The sequence below is a fragment of the Spodoptera frugiperda genome, chromosome 9 (genome assembly GCF_023101765.2).
Source record: "Spodoptera frugiperda isolate SF20-4 chromosome 9, AGI-APGP_CSIRO_Sfru_2.0, whole genome shotgun sequence".
NCBI lineage: Eukaryota > Metazoa > Arthropoda > Insecta > Lepidoptera > Noctuidae > Spodoptera > Spodoptera frugiperda.
This window is the reverse complement of record NC_064220.1, coordinates 2,285,521-2,307,081: the sequence shown is the minus strand read 5'-3', so window position 1 is coordinate 2,307,081 and position 21,561 is coordinate 2,285,521. Positions and strand designations below refer to the sequence as shown.

The following is a 21,561-nucleotide window of genomic DNA, read 5'->3' as shown; positions in this document are numbered from 1 at the left end:
TATAGGGCTTCATATACTGGATTAGGCGCCATGATGGATCTGACATATTGTATGCTGTAGGTATTGTTTAGTTTAAGAAATGTAACAGTTTTAGATAAGGATTGTATATTAATAATATCATCTCTATAATTTAAAGTTATTATGAGGTCCCTAGAAAATCTCTTTATATTTCGGATAAATTAATACATTTTTATACATTTGATAATTCGAACAAATAAAGCAATTCTACTTAACTAAATGACTAGTTGATTCGAACTTCATCATCAGCCTATTAGTGGACACTGCTGGCCAAAGGTTTCTTCTTACAAGGATAATTGAGAATTTGGGCATTAATCACCACGCTTTCTCAATGCCTTCAACGACGCCAATGTCATGAATCAAAAGATATATCTGACAGTTTAGTGGTTTTGCGGTTGCTTTTAATTGCAAATCCTTTCTTATTGGAGTTGCAATAGTTTGGTGAGTGAAATGGGAATGTCCCAAAAAAAAAGCCAAACACTAGGCACAATTATTGTAGACACCATTTCATTTTAAAACGTATTAAATCAAAGAGGTAACCAATTATACAAAATTAATCCAATATCTACAAAATAAAAAGTACAACGAACAGAAAATACATGGAGACTCCTACTTATCTGCGTCAGGCCATAACAATTATTATCCGCCGCTCTGCATACAACCAAACCTGGCTCGCGTCCAAACGTAACGGTGTTAAATTTTAAGACATTCTTAGTTCTAACAGCGCATAGATAACGCATGTCGACTCCATGGTTTTATTGGCCGGAAGATTTAGTTCGACAAGCGGAAAATAAAAGTAAAGCGTAAAGCGTTTCTAGTAGCATAAGGTTTATAAGAATGGAATTTTTCAACTTTTTGTCGTAGTTACTTTGTAAAGGACTATCTTATTAAATTGAAATAGTTATCGTTTTTAACGTGTAAAGTGCTGTTTTGTAGCCTACATACACACACACACACACGGTCACGCCTTTTATCCCCGAAGGCATAGGCAAAAGTGCACATTACGCTATAAAATGTACACCCACATTCCACCATTTGTGTTATACTTTACATGTAATAGGGGGTGTCACTATTGCCATATACTGGACAATATTGTTGCCTACTTGCAAATAAATTTATTTCATTTCATTTCATTTCGATACCTGCAATACCCTTTAAGGAATTACTTTAATAAACTAGATTAGAACACTAGAGCTTCAAACTAGATCAAGGAATTCCTCAAAATATTTCACCAATCAACTCTAATAAACATCCGAATTCGTGCCGTCATGAACAACAGGAGCAAAATAACTATCACGAAGTTCATCGACCTCCAGAATAACTCAACAACAGCTTAAATTCTGAGAAACTATTGGAACAACTGAATTAATGGAATGGCAAACGAAACCACTTCGAGATGGCTCTGATAGCTCTTTGTTGCAGCTTGCATTCTGGATGGACTGGATAGCTACAATCCACTAGTCAATTATTCAGGACTAAAACTAAGTCTGTTTATTTGAACTATGTATTTACGACTGATATTTATAACCTAAGTCAATCTAAAAGCTTTGGAATGTCCATCCGTGAATGTCCGTCTTTAGTTCTATTGATTTTCTGCCTAAAAAATGTGCAGCTCGAGTATTTGATGTATGTATTATTGATGGTTAGAATGGATCGTTGATGGATGGAAGTCAACCCTAGCACACATCCATGGCACGCATCTTTTCTTATAAAAAACATAGCTTGGCAGAGTCTGTTTCCACCAGTGCTAATCTATGTGTACCAATGAATATGATTTATGGAAGCCCAACGCATCCACAGCAACGTAGCATAGCACACCTCTGGTGGAAAAGCACCGTTATACTTTTCAATATAAATCAACCTACCCCTTTATCGCATAGAACCCATACTAGGTTACTTGATTATCAACAAATACCATTTTCCAAAAACCAGTTGCCAAACTACAAAAACCGCTATTTCATTTGGGTTATTAACGGCTATCAAATTTTGGACAAGAGCGTAAAATTCAATATCTATTGAACTTGTATGTAACAGTTATAACCACAAAATTACTACAGGCAGTTCAGACAAAACGAGATGAGGCCTATTTTACATGAAATTTAAATTAAATAAAGTACATTAGGCTTTTGTTTGCACCTATCATTAGCTACTCTTTTCATTGCCCAAAAGTACGACTGCAAGAAAATGCCTCCAGCATTAGGTCCGCCTCTACTATTTTTATTACATAAAAAATTTACCTCTTGAATAACTAATATCGACCTTGATAAATTTAATGACTAAACGGTTGGCCTGGCTGAGTAACCGGCTGCTAAGTAACGTATAGCAGGTTCTAAAGTTCGAAGCAACTCTGTGATCCACAAATTGTTGTTTCGGGTCTGGATGTCATTTGTATGTTTGTAAACACATCCACGACACAGGAGAAAATCCTAGTCTGGGGCAAAGTCTAAAAAAACAACTTTGAAAAAACACATAAATTAATAACACAATGATAATATCATACCTTATACTGTTTAACTTTTCATTTTCTCTTCTATCTATCTTCACTTCCAATTCTCAACACAAACCCTTTAATCGAATCCACTCACAATCACCTCTTTTTCAGATAAAATAACCATCTTCCAATACTGCTATTATATCTCACCACAGCCCATTGATCCATACGTAATCTCTCAAGTTACAAATCTATGCAAATCCCGAGCTATTCCTTTGATCATTTCTCTCTATCTCACTTCTAAAGCGGGCCTGAGATATTTCTTCACATATATTTTTGTAGCATTATTTTTTTTATAAACGATCAAAGAAATGACGGCAGCTAACAATGTGTGTGTCACTTAAAACAATGATCAATTGCGTGTGAAAAGCTTTGGTTAAATCGTTTTTGTGTTATTATATCACAATTGTTTTTGAAAATAATCTGGTTAATGTGTACAGTACATTTATAATATGACTGTTCAAGATGTTTTCTTTATTTGTTTAAACAAGTGTGTACATATATAAAAAGGATAACAATAATAAATTAAGTGCAAAAAGCGCCCTAGACGGACATATAGCGACCAGATTAGCGATATATTAAAGAAGGGCCAAATTAAAAGTACCCTTAACCGACGAGCATGCATGAAAAGACTGATGACTGTTGATGAAGCGAAAGAGGTATGTAAGATTCGTAGCAATTGGCGTTCCATTGTCTCTACCTACCCCTATGGGAGACAGGCGTGAGGTTATGTATGTATATGCAGAAATGTTTGCCGCAACCTGTCGCGCATATTATGTACAATTATTATTGATTAGAGAACTGTATTGTCAGTAGAGATGTTTGGGAGTTTCTTGCTCGTTATTCGCAATTCGAAGCTACATTTTGGAACGAGCACCTAGGTTCACTGATGGACAGACTGAAAAACTATTTATTTATTTGTTGGCATTTCAAAATTAACTATTTTTGATTTAATAAGCATAAATGCTTTGACTTTGACTATACAAAAATACACAATCCCTCGTCACCTTACACCAAGCTATGAAATTATGCAAAGAATAGAATACATACATATGTAAATATTTGTGGTATTCATAAAACGCAGACTGAATTTGAAATGCACTACAGATTTTATTCCATTTCTCTCTTAAAGTCTAGAGCATTGATATTACTGTCGATATGCTCCAGTGGCCCGGAGTCAAACCCTGGAGAAATGCGGCGAGTGCCTTTATACATGGAACCCTAAATTGATTTTGTTAGGGCAGCCATTTTGCGATGAAAGATAAAATGTTAGTCGAGATGGGAGATTGATATACCTAGTATTGTTTACTGTTTATTGTAAAATTCATATCATAGTTTTTTTTATTGCTCGACCTATCTTTGATCGAGTGATGGTAAGGATAACTGCTTGCTACGAGCACCCGATTCCGACCAGATAGTGTTATTTTTTTCCGCACGCATCTCTAAGAGCCATCAGACCACCACAGATGGGGCTCAGTAGGGTTGATACCGACCCGGAGCTGCGGACTGCCTAGCGGGTTACCGTGGCTCCGGCTCGAAAAGCAAGCAAACTAAGAAAAGAAGTAGGAACGGGGTGGTTTTTATACAGCAAAAGTCTGACACTCCCTCTCGCCTCGCCCAAGGTGGGAGAAAGGATTGGATGACCCTTAAAAAAATCATCATCATCAACTGATGTGCCTATGCTAAAACATCGTTTTTCATTTCGTTTATCTAAACTACTATTTAACGTTTTAAAACTTGCTCTATAATATCCTAATTGCAAACAATCAAAAACAAATTTCCATAACATTTGTCTTAAAAAAAATGGCCCTTGTAACCCCAAACCTCACCCCAATTTACTCCGAAAAGATAAAATAAATATCTTTCATTCCTCTCCGCTAATACAGGTACAAAGCTTAAGTATGTATACACAATTCACCTCAGTTCCTTCCCAGCAGTGGAATCTCGTAATAAACCCCTTGTAAATTAATTTATTGTGTTTACTTTCCCCGCCGCTAGGGGTCGCGCCCATCGTTTACTGTTGTTTATCGGTAATACCGTAATGTGGCTAAAATTGCTGAACTTAGGTACAATTAAGGTGGTTGGTTTTATAAGAGATTAATATATATTTTATCTGTGTGTTATTAGAACACTAAAATAGTTCTTAACTGACATGGAATTTAGACTTTACCAGTGAGGTACGTATCATCGAATGGAAAAAAATTAATACCAGACTACTTTAAAGAATAAATACATACTTAATAGATATTAAAGTAATCAAAATCAGAACACATCTACTATTGTTTAATACAAACCATGTTGTAGCTCTCACTAATAAACACGGGCCTGCGGACGGCGAGCACGGGTAGCTCGCCGCCCGATCAGAACCAAACCCAGGCTTATGGTGCCTTATTCCGACCAAGTTTCAAATCACTACAGATTTGCCCAGTAGGGCTGATGCCTAATCCGGAGCTGCGGACTACCTAACGTGTTACCGGGGCTCCGGCTCGAAAAACAGGAGTAGGAACGGACAGGTTTTTAGTCCGTTAGAATCTGATACTCCCTCTCGCCTCGTTCAAGGCGGAAGAAGACATTGAAAGATTTTTCAAAAAAAAAAGCTCTCACGAACAAAGTTGAATCTTGAAAACCACAATCTCAATACCGCCTGCACAAGCAACACAGCAATAGAGTGCTCCGTACTCTACCCAAGAACCATTAACCTTGGTCGGTTTATTCGAGCCCACCAATCAGAGCGCCGAACGCATTCTTACTTTTAACGTAAAGCAAACTCATACTAAGGGTATAGGACACTCAAACTACTATTGATATAAACAAACCTCTAATCCTCACTATCTCCATAAATTTCATCAAATATCGCCACCAACAGCAGTACACGGTACATTTTCATTACCACAACATGCTAGTTGGGGTTCGAATACCGGGCGACGTAATAACAGCGATGCGGGAGACGTCACGTCCTTAATTACCACGATGTCAGCGACACCCTGCAGTGTCTTCGGAACTGCGGTCTGCTGTAATAATATATATGGAATGGAATGTTGTATGTATGTTTGTTTGTATGTATGACTGGTTATTGTGATTTTATCTTCGGAAGTAATTTGTGTGTGAATTAATGGTGTTTGGTATGGTGTACCACTTATGAGTTTTGATTTTATATATCCGCTTTGTAAGCTAAGTGCCATTTCGGTAACATCTTAATCCAAACACTTTGGATCGATCTTCATTTTTAAGAGAAATTATAGAACTAATTCTAAAATCGATCTTAATCTAAAGATTTTGGATAGAGATAGGTTTTGCTCCATTGAAAACGACAATAAGTTACTTAGATTTTTTTTATGTGTCAAAAAATAATTTAATATATTCAACTTCTAAGACCAACGTTTCGACAACATATATTATTTACTTTTACAAGTATTAAAACAAGATTCAATCTACGATACAATATAACACGACAAAAATCGCCTGAATATATAAAAAATCCGTCCACAAAAAAACACAACAAACAGGAGATAGTGATAAATCGCAGTGCGTTTCCGTCGCGACAACGCAGCGACACACAAATTCCTCAACATTTGTGTAATGTATTGAAAGAAAAATTTGGAGACATGACATGCGCCCGCACGCCGCATTTGACTGAGACGCGCTATAAGGGTCGCGATCGCTCAAGACGATTAATCATGCGCGCTCTGTTGAAAGTTGTCATGATATTTTAGACTGAACGATGAAAACCTTATAACGTGCGAATATTTTTGGAAAAATAAAGTGGTAAGTGGTGTCATGTGCACGGGGCACTCTTTATGGGTGGGCGAGGGAAAAACTCGGCTGGATATCTGCGCGAAAATTGGATATGTAGTATGTGTGTATCTCGGGGTACGCTTGGGAAATAAATCAACATTATGCGCTTTGAAACTCAAAACATATAATTGGGCTGCTTTTCCACCAGAGATGTGCTATGTAGCTGTGCTACGAAGATGTAATAGCTAAGCTGTGAAACTATAGAATAGAGAAGCCATCCATAGCACGTATCTTTCCATATAAAAATATAGTGTAGCTGAGTCCTTTTCAACCAGTACTATGCTATGTGCAATGAATATGATTGGTGGAAGCCAAACGCATCCACAGCACATCTTTTATGGAAAACCACCACAAACCTCTCAGTATTCAAGTATTTATTGCATCCATTATATACACAGGTGTTAGAAAATGCAGCATTTAGTCACAATTATGGACCCTGTCAATGAATGTTTATGTAAAAGTAAATAGTCCTATTAACGCATAAATCTATTTTACCACACTCTAAAACTTTATCTATAAATAAGCGATCATTATATCAACAACTATCCTATTTCTTCTATAAATGTTATTCTGAAATAATCCTTAAAAAAGCACGCACAAGATTTTGCTTTGGGCTCAAAGCGTTCATGGAATCTGAATATTTATATCAAAGGAAAAACAAAATGGTGAAACGAAACATATATTCTAAGTAACAGCTATTGGATCAAAGTAAACGCCTACAATGGTCTACAGTAGAAGAATGCTGTTTCTGTACAACGCATGATCCAATTACATTATGTAACGTCTCACTCTAAACTAAAAATATAAAAGAACTAAGAACGCAGAGAAACTTTATTTTTCAATTTTTAACCGACTTCAAAATAAAAAGAAGGTTTTCACTTTGACCAACATGTATTATCTCGCATTTGGCTGACCCGATTATAATACGGTTTTTAGCACAGTATTTTTCAGACTTGGAGAACGTTTTAGGGATATTACCTGACTTAAAAAATGTGGAGGCAATAAGGTCAATTGAAAGCGATTATTTTTTTTATATATATTAAATCCATATTTGTAAATTATCTTATTCTTAGAAATGAATTTATCATCGCCCCTGTGGCAGTCTATAACTGTTGAACTATATGTACTTATATAGACCGCCTTTACATAAGAATATTTGCTACTACGCTTGAAATAAATAATTTTGACTTTGACTTTGACAATTTCTAAGACCAACGTTTCGATAACATATTATAAAGACAATAGTGCATGTGTTTGTTAGCGGCCTTAATTATATTAACTTACTTTTACAAGTATTAAAATAAGATTCTCAATATACGATACAATAGAACACAATAACAATCGCCTGAATATATAAAAATCCGTTCACCAAAAAACCCAACAAACAGGACATTGTGATAAATCGCAGTGCGTTTCCGTCGCGACAACGCAGCGACACACAAATTCCTCAACATTTGTGTAATGTATTGAAAGAAAAATTCGGAGACAAGACGTGCGCCCGCACGCCGCATTTGACTGAAACGTGCTATAAGGGTCGCGATCGCTCAAGACGATTAATCATGCGCGCTCTGTTGAAAGTTGTCATGATATTTTATACTGAACGATGAAAACCTTATAACGTGCGAATATTTTTGGAAAAATAAAGTGGTAAGTGGTGTCATGTGCACGGGGTACTCTTTATGGCTGGGCGAGGGAAAAACTCGGCTGGATATCTGAGCGAAAATTGGATATACATACAATATGTGTGTAGACTTCGGTCTACGTTTGGGAAATAAATCAACATTATGCGCTTTGAAACTCAAAGTACAATCAGGGTATTTTTCCATCAGAGATGTGCTATGTAGCTATGCTACGAAGATGTAATAGCTAAGCTGTGAAACTATAGAATAGAGAAGCCATCCATAGCACGCATCTTTCTATATAAATGTTTTTTGTATGGAAAGATATGTGCGTCGCTAAGTCGGTTTCAACTAGTGCTATGCTTAGTATACCAATGAATATGATTGGTGGAAGCCAAACGCATCAGCGCACAGCAGCGTAACATTAGTACATCTCTAGTGGAAAAGCAACCTAAACCTCTCAGTAAATGTTTATGTAAATGAGAGTCCTATTAACACACAAACTTACTTCGCCACTCTCCAAAACTTCATGTATAAATAAGCGATCATTATATCAACAACTATCCTATTTCGGCTTCTATAAATGTTATTCAGAAATAATTCTTAAAAAGCACGCACAAGATTTCGCTTTGGCTTTGGGCTCAAAGCGTTCATGGAATCTGAATATTTATATCAAAGGAAAAACAAAATGGTGAAACGAAACAAATATTCTAAGTAACAGCTATTGGTTCAAAGCAAACGCCTACACTGGGTCTACAGTAGAAGAATACTGTTTCTGTACATCGCATGATCCAATTATATTATGTAACGTCTCACTCTAAACTCAAAATATAAAAGAACTAAGAACGCAAAGAGAGGTATTTTTGGTTTAAACTATTATCATTTTTAACGGGCTTCAAAAAAAAAGGAGGTTTTCGGTTTGACTAGCATGTAATTATCTAGCGTTTGGGTGAACCGATTTTGTTTTAATGCGGTTTTTTAATAATTTTCAGACTTAGGAGAACGGTTACGGGATATTACCTGACTTAAAATAAATAGAACCGGTAAAGATCATTGAAAGCGGTTCCCTTGTTTAAAAAAAACATCATTAAATGAATGTTTGTAACTTGGAAATTAATTCATCAACGCGCCTGTGGCAGTCTGCTGTTGAACTATATATAGAACGCCTTTACATAAGAATATTTGCTACTATGCGTACACTTAGCAGACAAGCAAACCATAAATTAATAATACTATCATTATATAATACATGTACATATATAACACATATCCTAACCTTTAAGATAATTATAAAGCTATTTATACAATAACACAAACACGTAACCTTCATTCGAGAGGCCGACAGCAAATGAACTAAATTCATTTTAAACCAAATTCGTGGAACAAAGGGACTCGGCGTCTCTTCCCTATGACAAAGGTACCTCTGGAAGGCTTCGCGTGTCTCACAAATTCTTTGCATTCCTTAGAGAATTCCTTCCTTTGATTTTACGTTAAGAATTCTCTAACATTGCACTGTTGTTATCATATAGGGCTGGTGGAGATTTTTGCGGGACCCCTAAATTTTATGCTTTGAATTTTGTTTTCGTGGTCTGGTTAAAGCGATGAATAAATGCATTAAGTTTGTGTGTGTGGAGAGTGTATTTTTTTGCTTTCATTGAACATAATACTTTTCTTAGAAACTAATGATAAGATTGCAACAAATTAATTAACCTGTATACCGGAACGCAGATCTACGTGTGACGCGATGTGTTTTCTATTGTGTCTTATATACGAGAGATTAAAATGCTTTTGTTTTGATTTGTGTTCACGGAGAGATGTTATGTCCTGAAATGTTTGTTAAGTTGATATTTTTGTAAAAAATGGGGTAAAATTTTCAATAATATAATTATCAATACCCAATGGTGTTTATAAAGTAAGTCAGCATAAAATTCCACGCAGACTAATACAAGAACGCCATCATCACATTTCTAAAAATATAAAAATGAAATCTATTCTTGTACCAAAAATATTTGTGGCAAACGAAAAGCTTGACACCGACAGCCAATTGACCGGTTACACAAAAATCCGACCCATTTTTACCCAAGTTGAAATTAAAACGTCTGTTAACGAACATCACTGGACGTCACCCGATGCAAAACCACAAGAAATTTCAATTTCCTCACACAGAATGCTGAAACTAAAAATACAGCCAAAATATTGAAGGTTTTCACTTCACAAAATCTGAATTTAAATGGCTATGCATGAAAAATGTTGGAATAAATTTTCAGCATTTCAACTGTGAAATGGTGAAGTGTTATTTATGTAACAATGGTGCGTGTTTTTTAGTGTTTTCTGTGTTTATATTGAATGTCAGATTGAGTCGGATTGGTTGTTGAAAATTTGATTTCTCAATGTATGGATTATTTTGTGTAGTAGCGTAATATTTTGTATAGACACGACTATATTCAGTCTTGAATAGTATTCAGTAAACGTATTAAACTTATATTTCAGATACCATTTGTAAAACGTAAAATTTTTCTCACTGAATTCGACCTACATTCATTACATTACAAAATGTCAAGTTACACAATCTAGTTATACGGTACATTGTTACAAAATCTAGTTAAATCCTAGTAACAGCTGGACTCAGAAATAAAACCCAACATTTCGTTCACAGTACGGTCACTTTAACGAGCGAGCGAGAAAACCAGTTTCAAGTAACACATCTTAATCTAATTCACTAAAGAAAGACAAAAAGAATATTCCCTTACTTTCTTTGATATAAAACAGACATGACAGACTTATTTCTTGCACCTACAACACTAAGTTACGTCATATTAAACTTAATAAGCAAGCTCGGGTAAATAAAGTAAAGCAAATGGTAGTGCTACGTCGTAGCAGTGCTACGGTACTACGGAGTTACGACGCTACGCGGTTACGCGGCTACGTAGCAATGAGCTTACGTTCGTGGCGTGTTTTCTCACTTGTAGCATTGTATTGGTTATAAAATATACAATGAGTAGCTATTTCAATGTAACAAGTGGTTGGTATTTTCAAGGTTTGATCTCGTTAAGTTTCCATTGTTTGTTTCTCATATGTTGGGTCTTTTCTTTTCTTTTTGTCTATATCGTGGTCTATATAATATACTTTTGTCATTATAAGGAAATTGTGTTAAGTTGCTTGTTATTTTCGATGTGTTAGCGTGATTACTGAGGGGGTAGTTAGATCATGTCGGTCGGCCCTCGCTGCTTGTTTGTCCGACTTTAACATTAAACTTTGTCTTTCATGGACTATAAATATGGTGTGCAAATTATAAAATACCGGTAATTTACTATGAATATTTTGACGTTGTTTAATATGAACCGAATGTCAAACCCTTACACTACGTACGTAGTCAGTAAAATAGGTCCGACGCCCCCTCTCGCCTCACTCAAGGACGGACAATTCATTAAATGATTTTCCCCGCTCAAAAAACCCTCAGACTCTATAGTAGTGACCCAGTACATACAGAGAACCACAATGAGCCAACTTGTCTAATTATACTATAAACAGTTATATTCAGTAGTGTCTAGCGGTAACAACGACCTGAATGTTCATATAACAACAGTCCCTAGCTAACTACGACACTGTACTGTTACAAACAATGTTAAGTTTTATAAAAAAAAAATATATGTTAACCTCACTAGGGTATCCTTCTATGTTATGTGTACGTTTGGCTCTAGTTAGAAAGATTTTTTTTAAACTACACAAGTTTTGCAACAACATGTTTTTGTGGCGACAAAATTTCAGTGTTTCTAGACAAACCGCAAAGGTCATGTCTATTATAAAGTTTTAAGCTCTTTGCCTTGGAACAAAATGTAGCCTTCATAGTGATAAAGGCTAGAGAATGGTCCAGCCTCCTAACTATCTCCAAACACAAATCTCATACCATAAAATCGTTATGTTGGACGTGAAAAATAAATTGGACTGCACGGTTGGCAGAGCAACCGACTGCATCGCAACGTATAGCAGTTTCGATTCCCACGCAGAGTAACTGTTTGTATGATCCACAAATTGTTTCGGGTTTGGGTGTCATATGCATGTGAACTTGTATGGTTGTAAACGCACCTACGATACAGAAGAAAAGCCTAGAGTAAGGCAAAGTTTAAAATGTCAATCAAACAATATAATTATTGAAACAACAAGGCAGAAAAAAATCACAAAAATAAAACAGTATTAATACACATTTGTTTCACAAACAAAAGTTCTTCAAACAATAGCCTCTACCGTATTCTCAAGGGTCGACGAACTTCTATTTACAAAGCCAAAATTAATTACGAATACACACTTCTAATTGAAATAGAATTCCAAAAGTACTTCAAACTTATCATAATCAATATTCAAGGAAACTGCTATCATGTCTCCGATCAAATACAAGAATAATCATCCGTTTGAAACCACTGGAATAGTGGTTCCCAAGCGGTGGTCCGCAGAAGACAATATATTATGGTATGCAAAATGAATAAAAGAAACACTAAATAACACTTATTGCTAATATTCACGGTTGAAGTCTAAAATAAAATCATGTTAAAAGAGACTGGGCAGGAGAAAAATAGGTAGTGTGAAGACGTAAAAGTAGTCCCTACCCCACCACCTAGAAAGTTATAAAAGTGGTCCTTAATTTTATTATGCTATTGGCTTACTCACGTAACTGTTTTCCGAAGAACTCGACTAGTTTCAAGCTATGCTAGTTGCTCATATTTAGAAAGAAGTAACAGCGTAACAGTCGCCGCCTCGTGTGTCGCGGAATGCTGCTCATGAATTAATTTAGTATGTCTCATGAAAATTATAATAAAATTGGTATTTTACCAAGAAAAGGTTGGGCACCTCTGCAATAGACCAAAGGTCCTTCCAATTAAATTATACAAAGTTCAAACAATGAGACAAACCTATTATCCAAACCACTGGTTTGGCTCTAATAAATATTCTCAGAATTTTGCTAAATAAATCTTCAACGTGATTTTACTAGGTATTGTGTCTTACGAGTATCTTCGGAGAAAATCTTTTATTATTTCTGTGTTATTGTTGCAGAAGATTAACTGTCTTATTCCGAAATAATAGGTAGTATAAATAATAAGATTTTACTGTCATTTAAATTAGATTCTTAATTGCAGAGAAATAGAGTTTCCAGTTTATATTTTAAATAATTTGTAACATATTTTGATCACTTACAAAGGTTTATAGATACACCAGATATGTGCTATGCTACGCTGCTGTGGGTGCTATGGGTGCTGCTATGCGTTCCACCAATCATATTCATTGGTACACATAGCATAGCACTAGTGGAAACGGATGCGTGCGTGCATGCGTACTATTGATACATAGTAAATACTCGACTAGCGCATCTTCCTCGCACAGCTACATATCTTAGTATTAGTAGAAACGGTCACATAGTATCACAGCTTAGCTATTACATCATCGTAGCATAGCTACATAGCACATCTCTAGTGGAAAAGCACTCTAAAAGGGGACGAGATGTGAAACCGCACGGAAGTGCTACTTTGAATATCAAAAGAGGAGCTATTTCTTCATAACTATAATATTTTAAACATTTAACTACTGTTGTCAATTATCATTACTATAAGTCAGAACAGTTTCAGTTTTCAATCACAAAATGACTGACGAACATGCGTGAAAAGATTGATTGACTGTTGATAAAGCGAAAGAAGTATGTAAGATTCTTAGCAATTGGTGTTCCATTGTTTCTGCCTACCCCCATGGGAGACAGGCGTGAGGTAATGCATGTTTACGTTGAGTCTTCTGTGTGTCTTCAAGGCTCGAGTGAATTGGTTGCTGATGGGCAGACGTGCTGCATCGTAGGTCGCAACATCACTTCATCACCAGGCGAGAAAGCGACCAAATGTCGAGTCACCAAATACACCTATATAAAAAAAAAATGTATGTCACAAAATGAACGATCATAGAAATTAATCCGTTCAACTTAAATAACTCGACTAAAAGGTGAAATAGGCACAAAGTAAACAGCCAAGTATCATTTACCCACAAAATATTTTATGCAAACAGCTCTTTCATCGAATACGTGTAGTATATAACCTTTGATATATCCGGGTGAAATGTTATCACCAAAACGTGACCTTCCAATGACCAACCGGATTTCTAGGAGCCATCTTATATGATAATAAAATCAGTTGACGCCGAACCTTGCTCAAATTTTTCGACCCTTATCAAATTTAGTCAGAATATTGACTATTAATATGTCCACCTTTTGGACAGTGACAACCTTGAAAGTTATAGGAAGGCGATGTCAAAACTTGGGACAGCCCTATTTTATATATGTCGTGACTTATGTTACGGTAAAAGCCTTTGGGCAAGAGGTTAAGGGATTTATTTTTGAAGGTTGTGATGGGGATATTGAAATTTTGTATTTTAATCAAAAATAGAGGATCATCTGGTGCTCTATAAGTCTATTGTCATGGTAACCAGACGGTTACCATGCTGTCGATAGGGAACCCATTATTAATTTCTGTTGATACCTAGTATCATTACTTCAAATGCTATAATTATACTCTAGATCCGATACCAACAGACTAACTTGTGGAAGATACTCGTCTTCCGAGGGATGTGCGTTGCACCAAAGAGAATTCGGAGCAGGTCTAATTAGAGGACTAGGTGTCCCTTATTGGTGCTGAAGGTGCTGAACCACTGGGGTGATTGTAGCGAGGGAAAAATCTTACACTCTCTAGTATTTCTCCCCAAAAAGCTTTAAAGGACTTACGGTCTTACGCCTTAAAGGTCCGATACTAAGTACTGTTTGAATGCAAGCAGAATTTTGCAAACCAAAATCTATATTCAACAAAAAAGTGTGGCCTTTATACGTGGTACGTGATACGGGACTTTGACTAATATCTTTTTCACCCTTCTATAAGCAAGCAGTCTAAACAAATGACCTGTCAATACACGCAGTTTTAGATCATTTATTAGCATTATACCCCACTCGTATGCCCACGCTGTAAAGTGCTATGGCCTTAGATGTAAGCCCGTGCCCACGCCCACTCTAAGGACCGGTACTAGCATATAGTGCACTTGACAACGCCTACCTAATGACTCGGCACTCGAACTAGTAAAGTACAAGACCGAGCAAGATTATTGGCACATAGTTAAAATGACATATTTTTTGTGTAATCTTGTTAGTTATGACGATATTTGGATTTGAGAATTGAGAGTGTTAGTTAAATCCTGTGTCGATCGCTATACCAATTGATGATGTTTGTAATGTAATTGGTCAAAAAATTTGTTTAAATATACTATTCAAAATCCACCTCAAAAACATTTATCTTTTTAATAATTATATAACTATTTGACGAGGATCTCGGCTACTTTCAAGGCATGCTACAAGCTCATATTTATGAGCTGCATTCCGCGACACACGGCCCTTATCGCGCTGCTACTGGAATACGCCGCGTAGTGAGTTTGTTTCACGAAAGTAATAATAAAATTTCTCTTGTTCATATAAAAACGTTTGTGAACCAACAAACGACAAACGTGAAAAACTATTATAGACAAAGCTAAAAGACTTAAAATATGAACACACAACAAAAATTAATAAAAATTTTTACTTTAAAGCTTCCACAATAAAACAAAAAAGGCATCCTTTGAAAGATACCCCTACGAATCTAGAAAATAACAAACAAAAAAAGCATGCCAACAGAGCGGGAAATAAAATATTCGATTCAATTTACTAAAGGTTAGCTCAGACAGAAAATGATAACGTTTTCTAATTGCATTCTCGAGGCTGTGTGTACCGAGGCTAGCGAGAAAACATGGCCGCCATTAAAACAAAGGCTACACTTTACCCGTAATGAAATACCCGCAAATTAATTAGCAAAGACTCGGCCCTGTTTTTATCGACAACCCTACTAAAATTTTTTATTAGACCTTTTTTTAGCTTACTCCAGAAAGGTGTAGGTTTTCTATTTACTTTCGATTTTCTGAAAAGATTGGTTGGAGCCGTAAAGTATTCACTAATCATTTTGAATACGTATTAATAGGTTATATTTTTATTTGCACATAATAAGAGAAGGCCAGCCTATTTTGACTCCCCGTCTACAATTGATAATTTTAATTATAGTAAAATAAACCATAAGACGCATGCTTCAGCACGAATGGGTTGGCTCGACCGGACTGATACGGACACGGCCTCACAGAGAACCGACGTGAAACAACGCTTGCGTTGTGTGAGTGAGGTTACCGGAGTCCGAATTTGACCTCTTTCCCAATCTTACCAATCCCCGATTCCCCAACAATCCTTAAATTCCTAATCCACAAAAGTCCGGCAACACATTTGTAAAGCCTGTGGTGTTGTAAGCGGCGATGATTGCTTACCATCAGATGATTCGTCAGCTCGTTTACCGGCCATATAAAAAAATCGAAATATAAAAAACACTAACTAACCTTGAGCATCGTAACTAAAACAATACTATACCGACTATATTTTCATTAGCAAAACCACTTTAAACAAAAACTACACTTCTCATACCTATCATAACTAAGATACACATAAAAAGTCAATGTCTTACCCGTTCATCACAAGAACAACAGAACAACGACAAAAAGAGTCTCACTTTCTCATTTATAACTGGAGATATTCTTGGTAAGTAATCCAATTTGGTATCATAATAGCGACGTAGCAATTAGTGGCACGATCCGTCCACGTCGCCTTCGTTCGTGCAACCAAAAGAAAACAAATAACTAGCTTTGTCTCCAAGCGTTTAATGCCGCGGTTGTAGTAGAAGAGGTGCCAACAGAAGATAATATTTATTTATTTTAGAGCAATCAATATCTGATTTAGCAATTTACTTAACAACAAGCTTAGCTACATGAAGCCAATTACAGGTTTCCACTTATAGAAATAAAGAATAAAATAAAATACGTTATGTAAATAAAATACAGTTTAATTCGAAAAACAAAAATATTAACCTGTAACTTGACAAATGCAGATATAATCTTATAGAAATAGAAAATGATAGGTATGTATAAAAACTGAGCTGATCTAAGCCTTTGTATAGAGTCGACTTTTCTTAGGATAAGTCAACTTTAACCTTCGAAAGCCTCTGCAAATCTTGTCAACCATGATCCACATTAAATACAACCATAAAAATAGCGAGACAATGAAGTTCTTTGCGTCTCAGGGACATGAACTGTCTTATTTTCGAACAATAAATGTGATTTTTAAATATAAATGGTAAACAATTTTGGCCGTTGGTTTTTTCAAAAAACATGGTGAATGTCTTCAGTAAAAATGACCCATATTATATATTTAAAATATTCCATGGTATAATAATGTGTTAACGATTGAGAACCAAGCCCTAGCTCTCGAACTACACATAAAGTAATTTCAAAATATATTCCACCCAAATAGGTTTCATACGCGATAAGAATTACAATTGGAATAAACAATTGTTCAAATAAAAAATTGAAACTATTTACAATTATTATTTGGTTTGTTTTTTTTCTATTCAATTTGTTAAAGATATAATGAAATTATATGTACGTTGAGCCAAGTCTTGTGTCTCACAGTTGGTTATAACATCTGATAGTTTATTATACTTTTTGGTAGAAATGCCACACCTGCTAGTCCCCGAAGAGTTCTAGTACAAGTATACATATACAATAATTTATTAATTATATCAAATATAAACATCAAAAATTAAGTTCATTATTTACATACATACCTACATGACTTCTCTCGCCTTGGTTAATCCGAAAGGGAGTGTCAGACTGTTACTGACTAAAAACCACATTCCTTCTCCTGCTTTGAGCCGGAGCCCCGGTAACTTGTTACGTTGTCCAGATTTTCGGTTCGTTTTCACACCTCTGGTTCTGAATTTGCCAACTGTCCAGTAACATAACAGACTTATGATTGTTTGTACTGCTCATTATTATTAAACTGGAAAAAGTGAGCAAATTTTCTCAACGTAAGGATCGGTAGTACTAACAAACAATGTACGTAACTGTACCCACATGACCTTAATTAGCTGTAGCAAGTAATAAAATCCTGGTTATATAACTATAGCAAGCCTGTTTTCACCCGAACGAATAATTGAACGTTGACTAACCAGTAATTTTTCAGATAGTTACCTTGTTTTGCTTAGTAGTATTGTTAGTAAAGCTATGCCTTTTTGGAATTAAGTTCGATATGATGTAATGAAGATCCATTAATAGTAACACATGAAGTTTCTTGGTCGTACTTCTCCATAGGAATCTACACTTTGGAACGATCAAATTGCTTCACTAGAGGGCTGACCGACAGACAGACATTATTAACATATCAGTACTTACTTTGACGTTAAAAAATGCCCTTATGTACCCTTAGTATGAGTTTGTTTTACGTTCAACGAAAACGAATCGAAATCGCGTTCAGCTAACTTGTACTAACGATACTGGTCTCATTGAAATAAATGATTTTGACTTTGATATAAAAACACAAACTTCTATAATACATTTTAACTGTCCCCAAAATTAAACAAATCATGTCATCATGCAATAGAGGTGTACACAGGGTATGGAAATGGAAATATCACCCGTCAAATTATCCAGATACGTATTTAATATTTCTAATCAAGCTGCCCTATTAATTTTGCAACAAACTGTACCAAGATCGAGTACGCAGTGTTATAGAAAATCGGTACTACCAACTTAGCAAACAGGGCAATGAGTACACCTAATGGGGCAGAAAACCGCTCGTACTTACTTGAATTAAATTTGTTCGCCCAAGATGGCGTCCAGGCAATTAATCAGAATCCGCTTCCATTATACCGGTATCGGATTTGTGTAATTTATCCGTTATCCATCAATTTATGCTTACCCATGTCGTTATTATATGCCTCTATTGTGATATTGGCTTCGCATAATACGTAGATTGGGGCTCGAGTTACAAATAGCCTCCTTTTAGGTAAAGCTTTGGTTTACAAGGTTGAGTGTGTAGATGATTGACCGTTTCTTAGACGCAGAAAATTTAATCCGTTACATAAACTCACGTCTGTCTCCTATGGGGTTAGGCAGAGAGTATGGAACAATAAATAGTGTCTAATCGCAATATAACATGAATATGGTTGATAAACCTTCATTGTCTTAACGACATGTCTGCTCCACATCCTCGTTTTATGTTTACTCTACAGTCTAGTCTTTTTTTTATTAACTATCATGAGACCTCCTAAATATAGTAAAAATAACGGTATCCACACGTAACGCAGCGACGCCGACGTTGCGCAGTTTACATCGACGCGTCTGCGCACGCTGCTCATGAGGAAGAGTCCTTTTGTGATTCAAAACTACCTAGTAGAGCTTTGCCTCCACATAATTACGTGAGTAAACTGTAATTTTTAGATAATAATTGTTTCGTGCGGAAATATAAACACATCACCACGATGTCGGAGAACTTTCCTATATTTTTTTAAGGGGGGAAAATCATCCAAACACTTCTACTGCCTTGGAACAGGCGAGAGGGAGTGTCAGACTTTTACTGACTAAAACCACCCCGTTCCTAATCCTGCTTTTCTAGCCGGAGCCCCGGTAAAACGGCTAGGTAGTCCGCAGCTCCAGATCAGAACATTGGTGTCATACAACCTCATGTTTACAGCGACTCTTGTGTTTCCAGATAACCCCTCTATCTCCAAAATGGAGGACTGCAATAGAGCGTCGGGTGCAGGATGTGAGACAGCTCACCACGAATGCCGTCAACCAAGGAGCTCACCTCCAGACTGGACAGTTCTGGGATCTTTCTGGAACTTTCCTCTTCAGCATCTATGTGATGACCGCTTTAGGTACTTGTGTGACTTTGTCAGGGTGGATTTACATAATGTTTAATTTTATAACTGTCAGTTTTTACAAACTTTATATTCATTACTTTTTTATGGCGGCGGGAAACTTAACGCACCTTTTTATGAAAGCGAAAATTTTCAAATGTCTCTAACAGCCTTGTGTGATTTACACCCTTTTTAAGGGGGTAAAATTATCCAATAACTTCTCTCGCCTTGGGCGAAGCGAGAAAGAGTGGCTCTTACTGACTAAAAACCACTCCTGCTTTTCGAGCCGGAGCCTCGGTAAACCCACTAGGTATTCCGCAGCTCCGGATCAACTAAAGTCCCCCTGCGTTTCCTATATCAAAATCATAACACAGCAAGTCTTGTATAAACAATACAGCCGCGAGAAAGTACCACCTCTTTATCTAAACATGTTCGTAATTATTCAAATGATAATAAAATATGCTAATATCCAGGGTTCGGCGCCCCGGTGCCCCAAACTACGTGGGGAAGGAGTTCCGCGCTGATATACGCCGTCTTCGCAGTACCTACCCATCTGTACCTGAGTAAGTTATTATAATATAAATACAACGGCTTTTTATCCAAGAAAGGGTAGGCAGAGGTGCACATTACGGCACGTAATGCCGGTATACAACAGACAACTTTTCATCATTTGTGTTATAAGTCCCATGTAATAGGGGGTGAGACTAGTGCCATATACTGGACATAATTCCAGACTTCGGGCTATTATTAAGGCAGACCTGAGTAAGTTCCTTGATTATTTATTCAAAACTAATTAAGAGCTGTTTTTATCTAAAATGGAACGGATTTTACTTAAAGACTGATCCTCGGTAGGATTAATAATAAATGGCTTAAGATAACTAACTTGTTCTTTTTTCTTGGCATTATAGTCCTGCTTTTTTAATATATAAAATTATGCTTTGACTGTCTCGTTGGCCGAGTAGTCTCAAGTGCGACTGCCAGGAAAGGGGTATTGGGTTTGATTCCCGCATCGAGCAAAGTATTACTGGTTTTCTTTTGAATCTTTCGGAAATCTTCTCCATGTGTATTATATGGCACTTATAATACAAATTGTACAAAGTGGATCTACATATACGAGTACCAACAATACATATCAATATAATACAATCAATAGATATTCAACCTTATCCTACTGTAATAATGTTCCTACAGCACACAGTTTCTTGTTCCAGTGCTGAACGCCAGTTTGTGCCTCATCGTACATACAGAAATTTATTTTAAGAAGCTAAGACTCAAGACCCGAGGTCAACGACCTTTTTCCATAGAGCGGACTAATTCTCACTGTAATACAGGTATGTTTTTCTACCTACGTTTATTTTCAGTTCAATATTTCTTTTTTTAGGGGGAAAACTGATTCCATTATTTCTCCTTCCTTAAGCGTAGCGAGAGAAAGTGTCAAACTCTCACTGACTAAAAACCGCCTCTATTTTTTTTGTAGGTTTGTCAGGTAATATCCCTAAATCCTTCTCCAAGTCTAAAAAATACTATGCTGTAATCCGCATCAAAATCGGATCAGCCAACCACGAGATAATCTCACAAAACATGTAACTATACACACAGGTCAAACTAAGAACCTCCTTTTTTTGAGTTTGGTTAAAACCAAAACAAATTCATAAACATCCGGAACTGCTGCGGTACAAGCATAAACCTATCAGAGATGACAGCTCCCATTATATGGCTAAATATCATATCTCACAGCTTGCATAACACAGAACATGTAACGAAGTACAACTTCGATTAAAATAAATTTTATTGCATTCGCTTTGAATTCTTATTCATAACAAATTGAACTCGACATTAAAATCGTTTGTAACAT

The 21,561-nt window shown here is 36.2% G+C and overlaps 1 protein-coding gene across 1 annotated transcript in view; it reads left to right on the top strand.

Moving 5' to 3' along the window:
- The window catches only part of LOC126911013 (uncharacterized), a 43,982-nt gene that overhangs the window by 15,078 nt on the left and 7,343 nt on the right, over window positions 1-21,561 (top strand). The window contains exons 4-6 of the mRNA XM_050695749.1: window positions 19,559-19,724; window positions 20,180-20,269; window positions 20,918-21,037. Coding sequence (XP_050551706.1) covers window positions 19,559-19,724; window positions 20,180-20,269; window positions 20,918-21,037 — 376 coding nt within the window. The remainder of the gene's footprint in view (window positions 1-19,558; window positions 19,725-20,179; window positions 20,270-20,917; window positions 21,038-21,561) is intronic.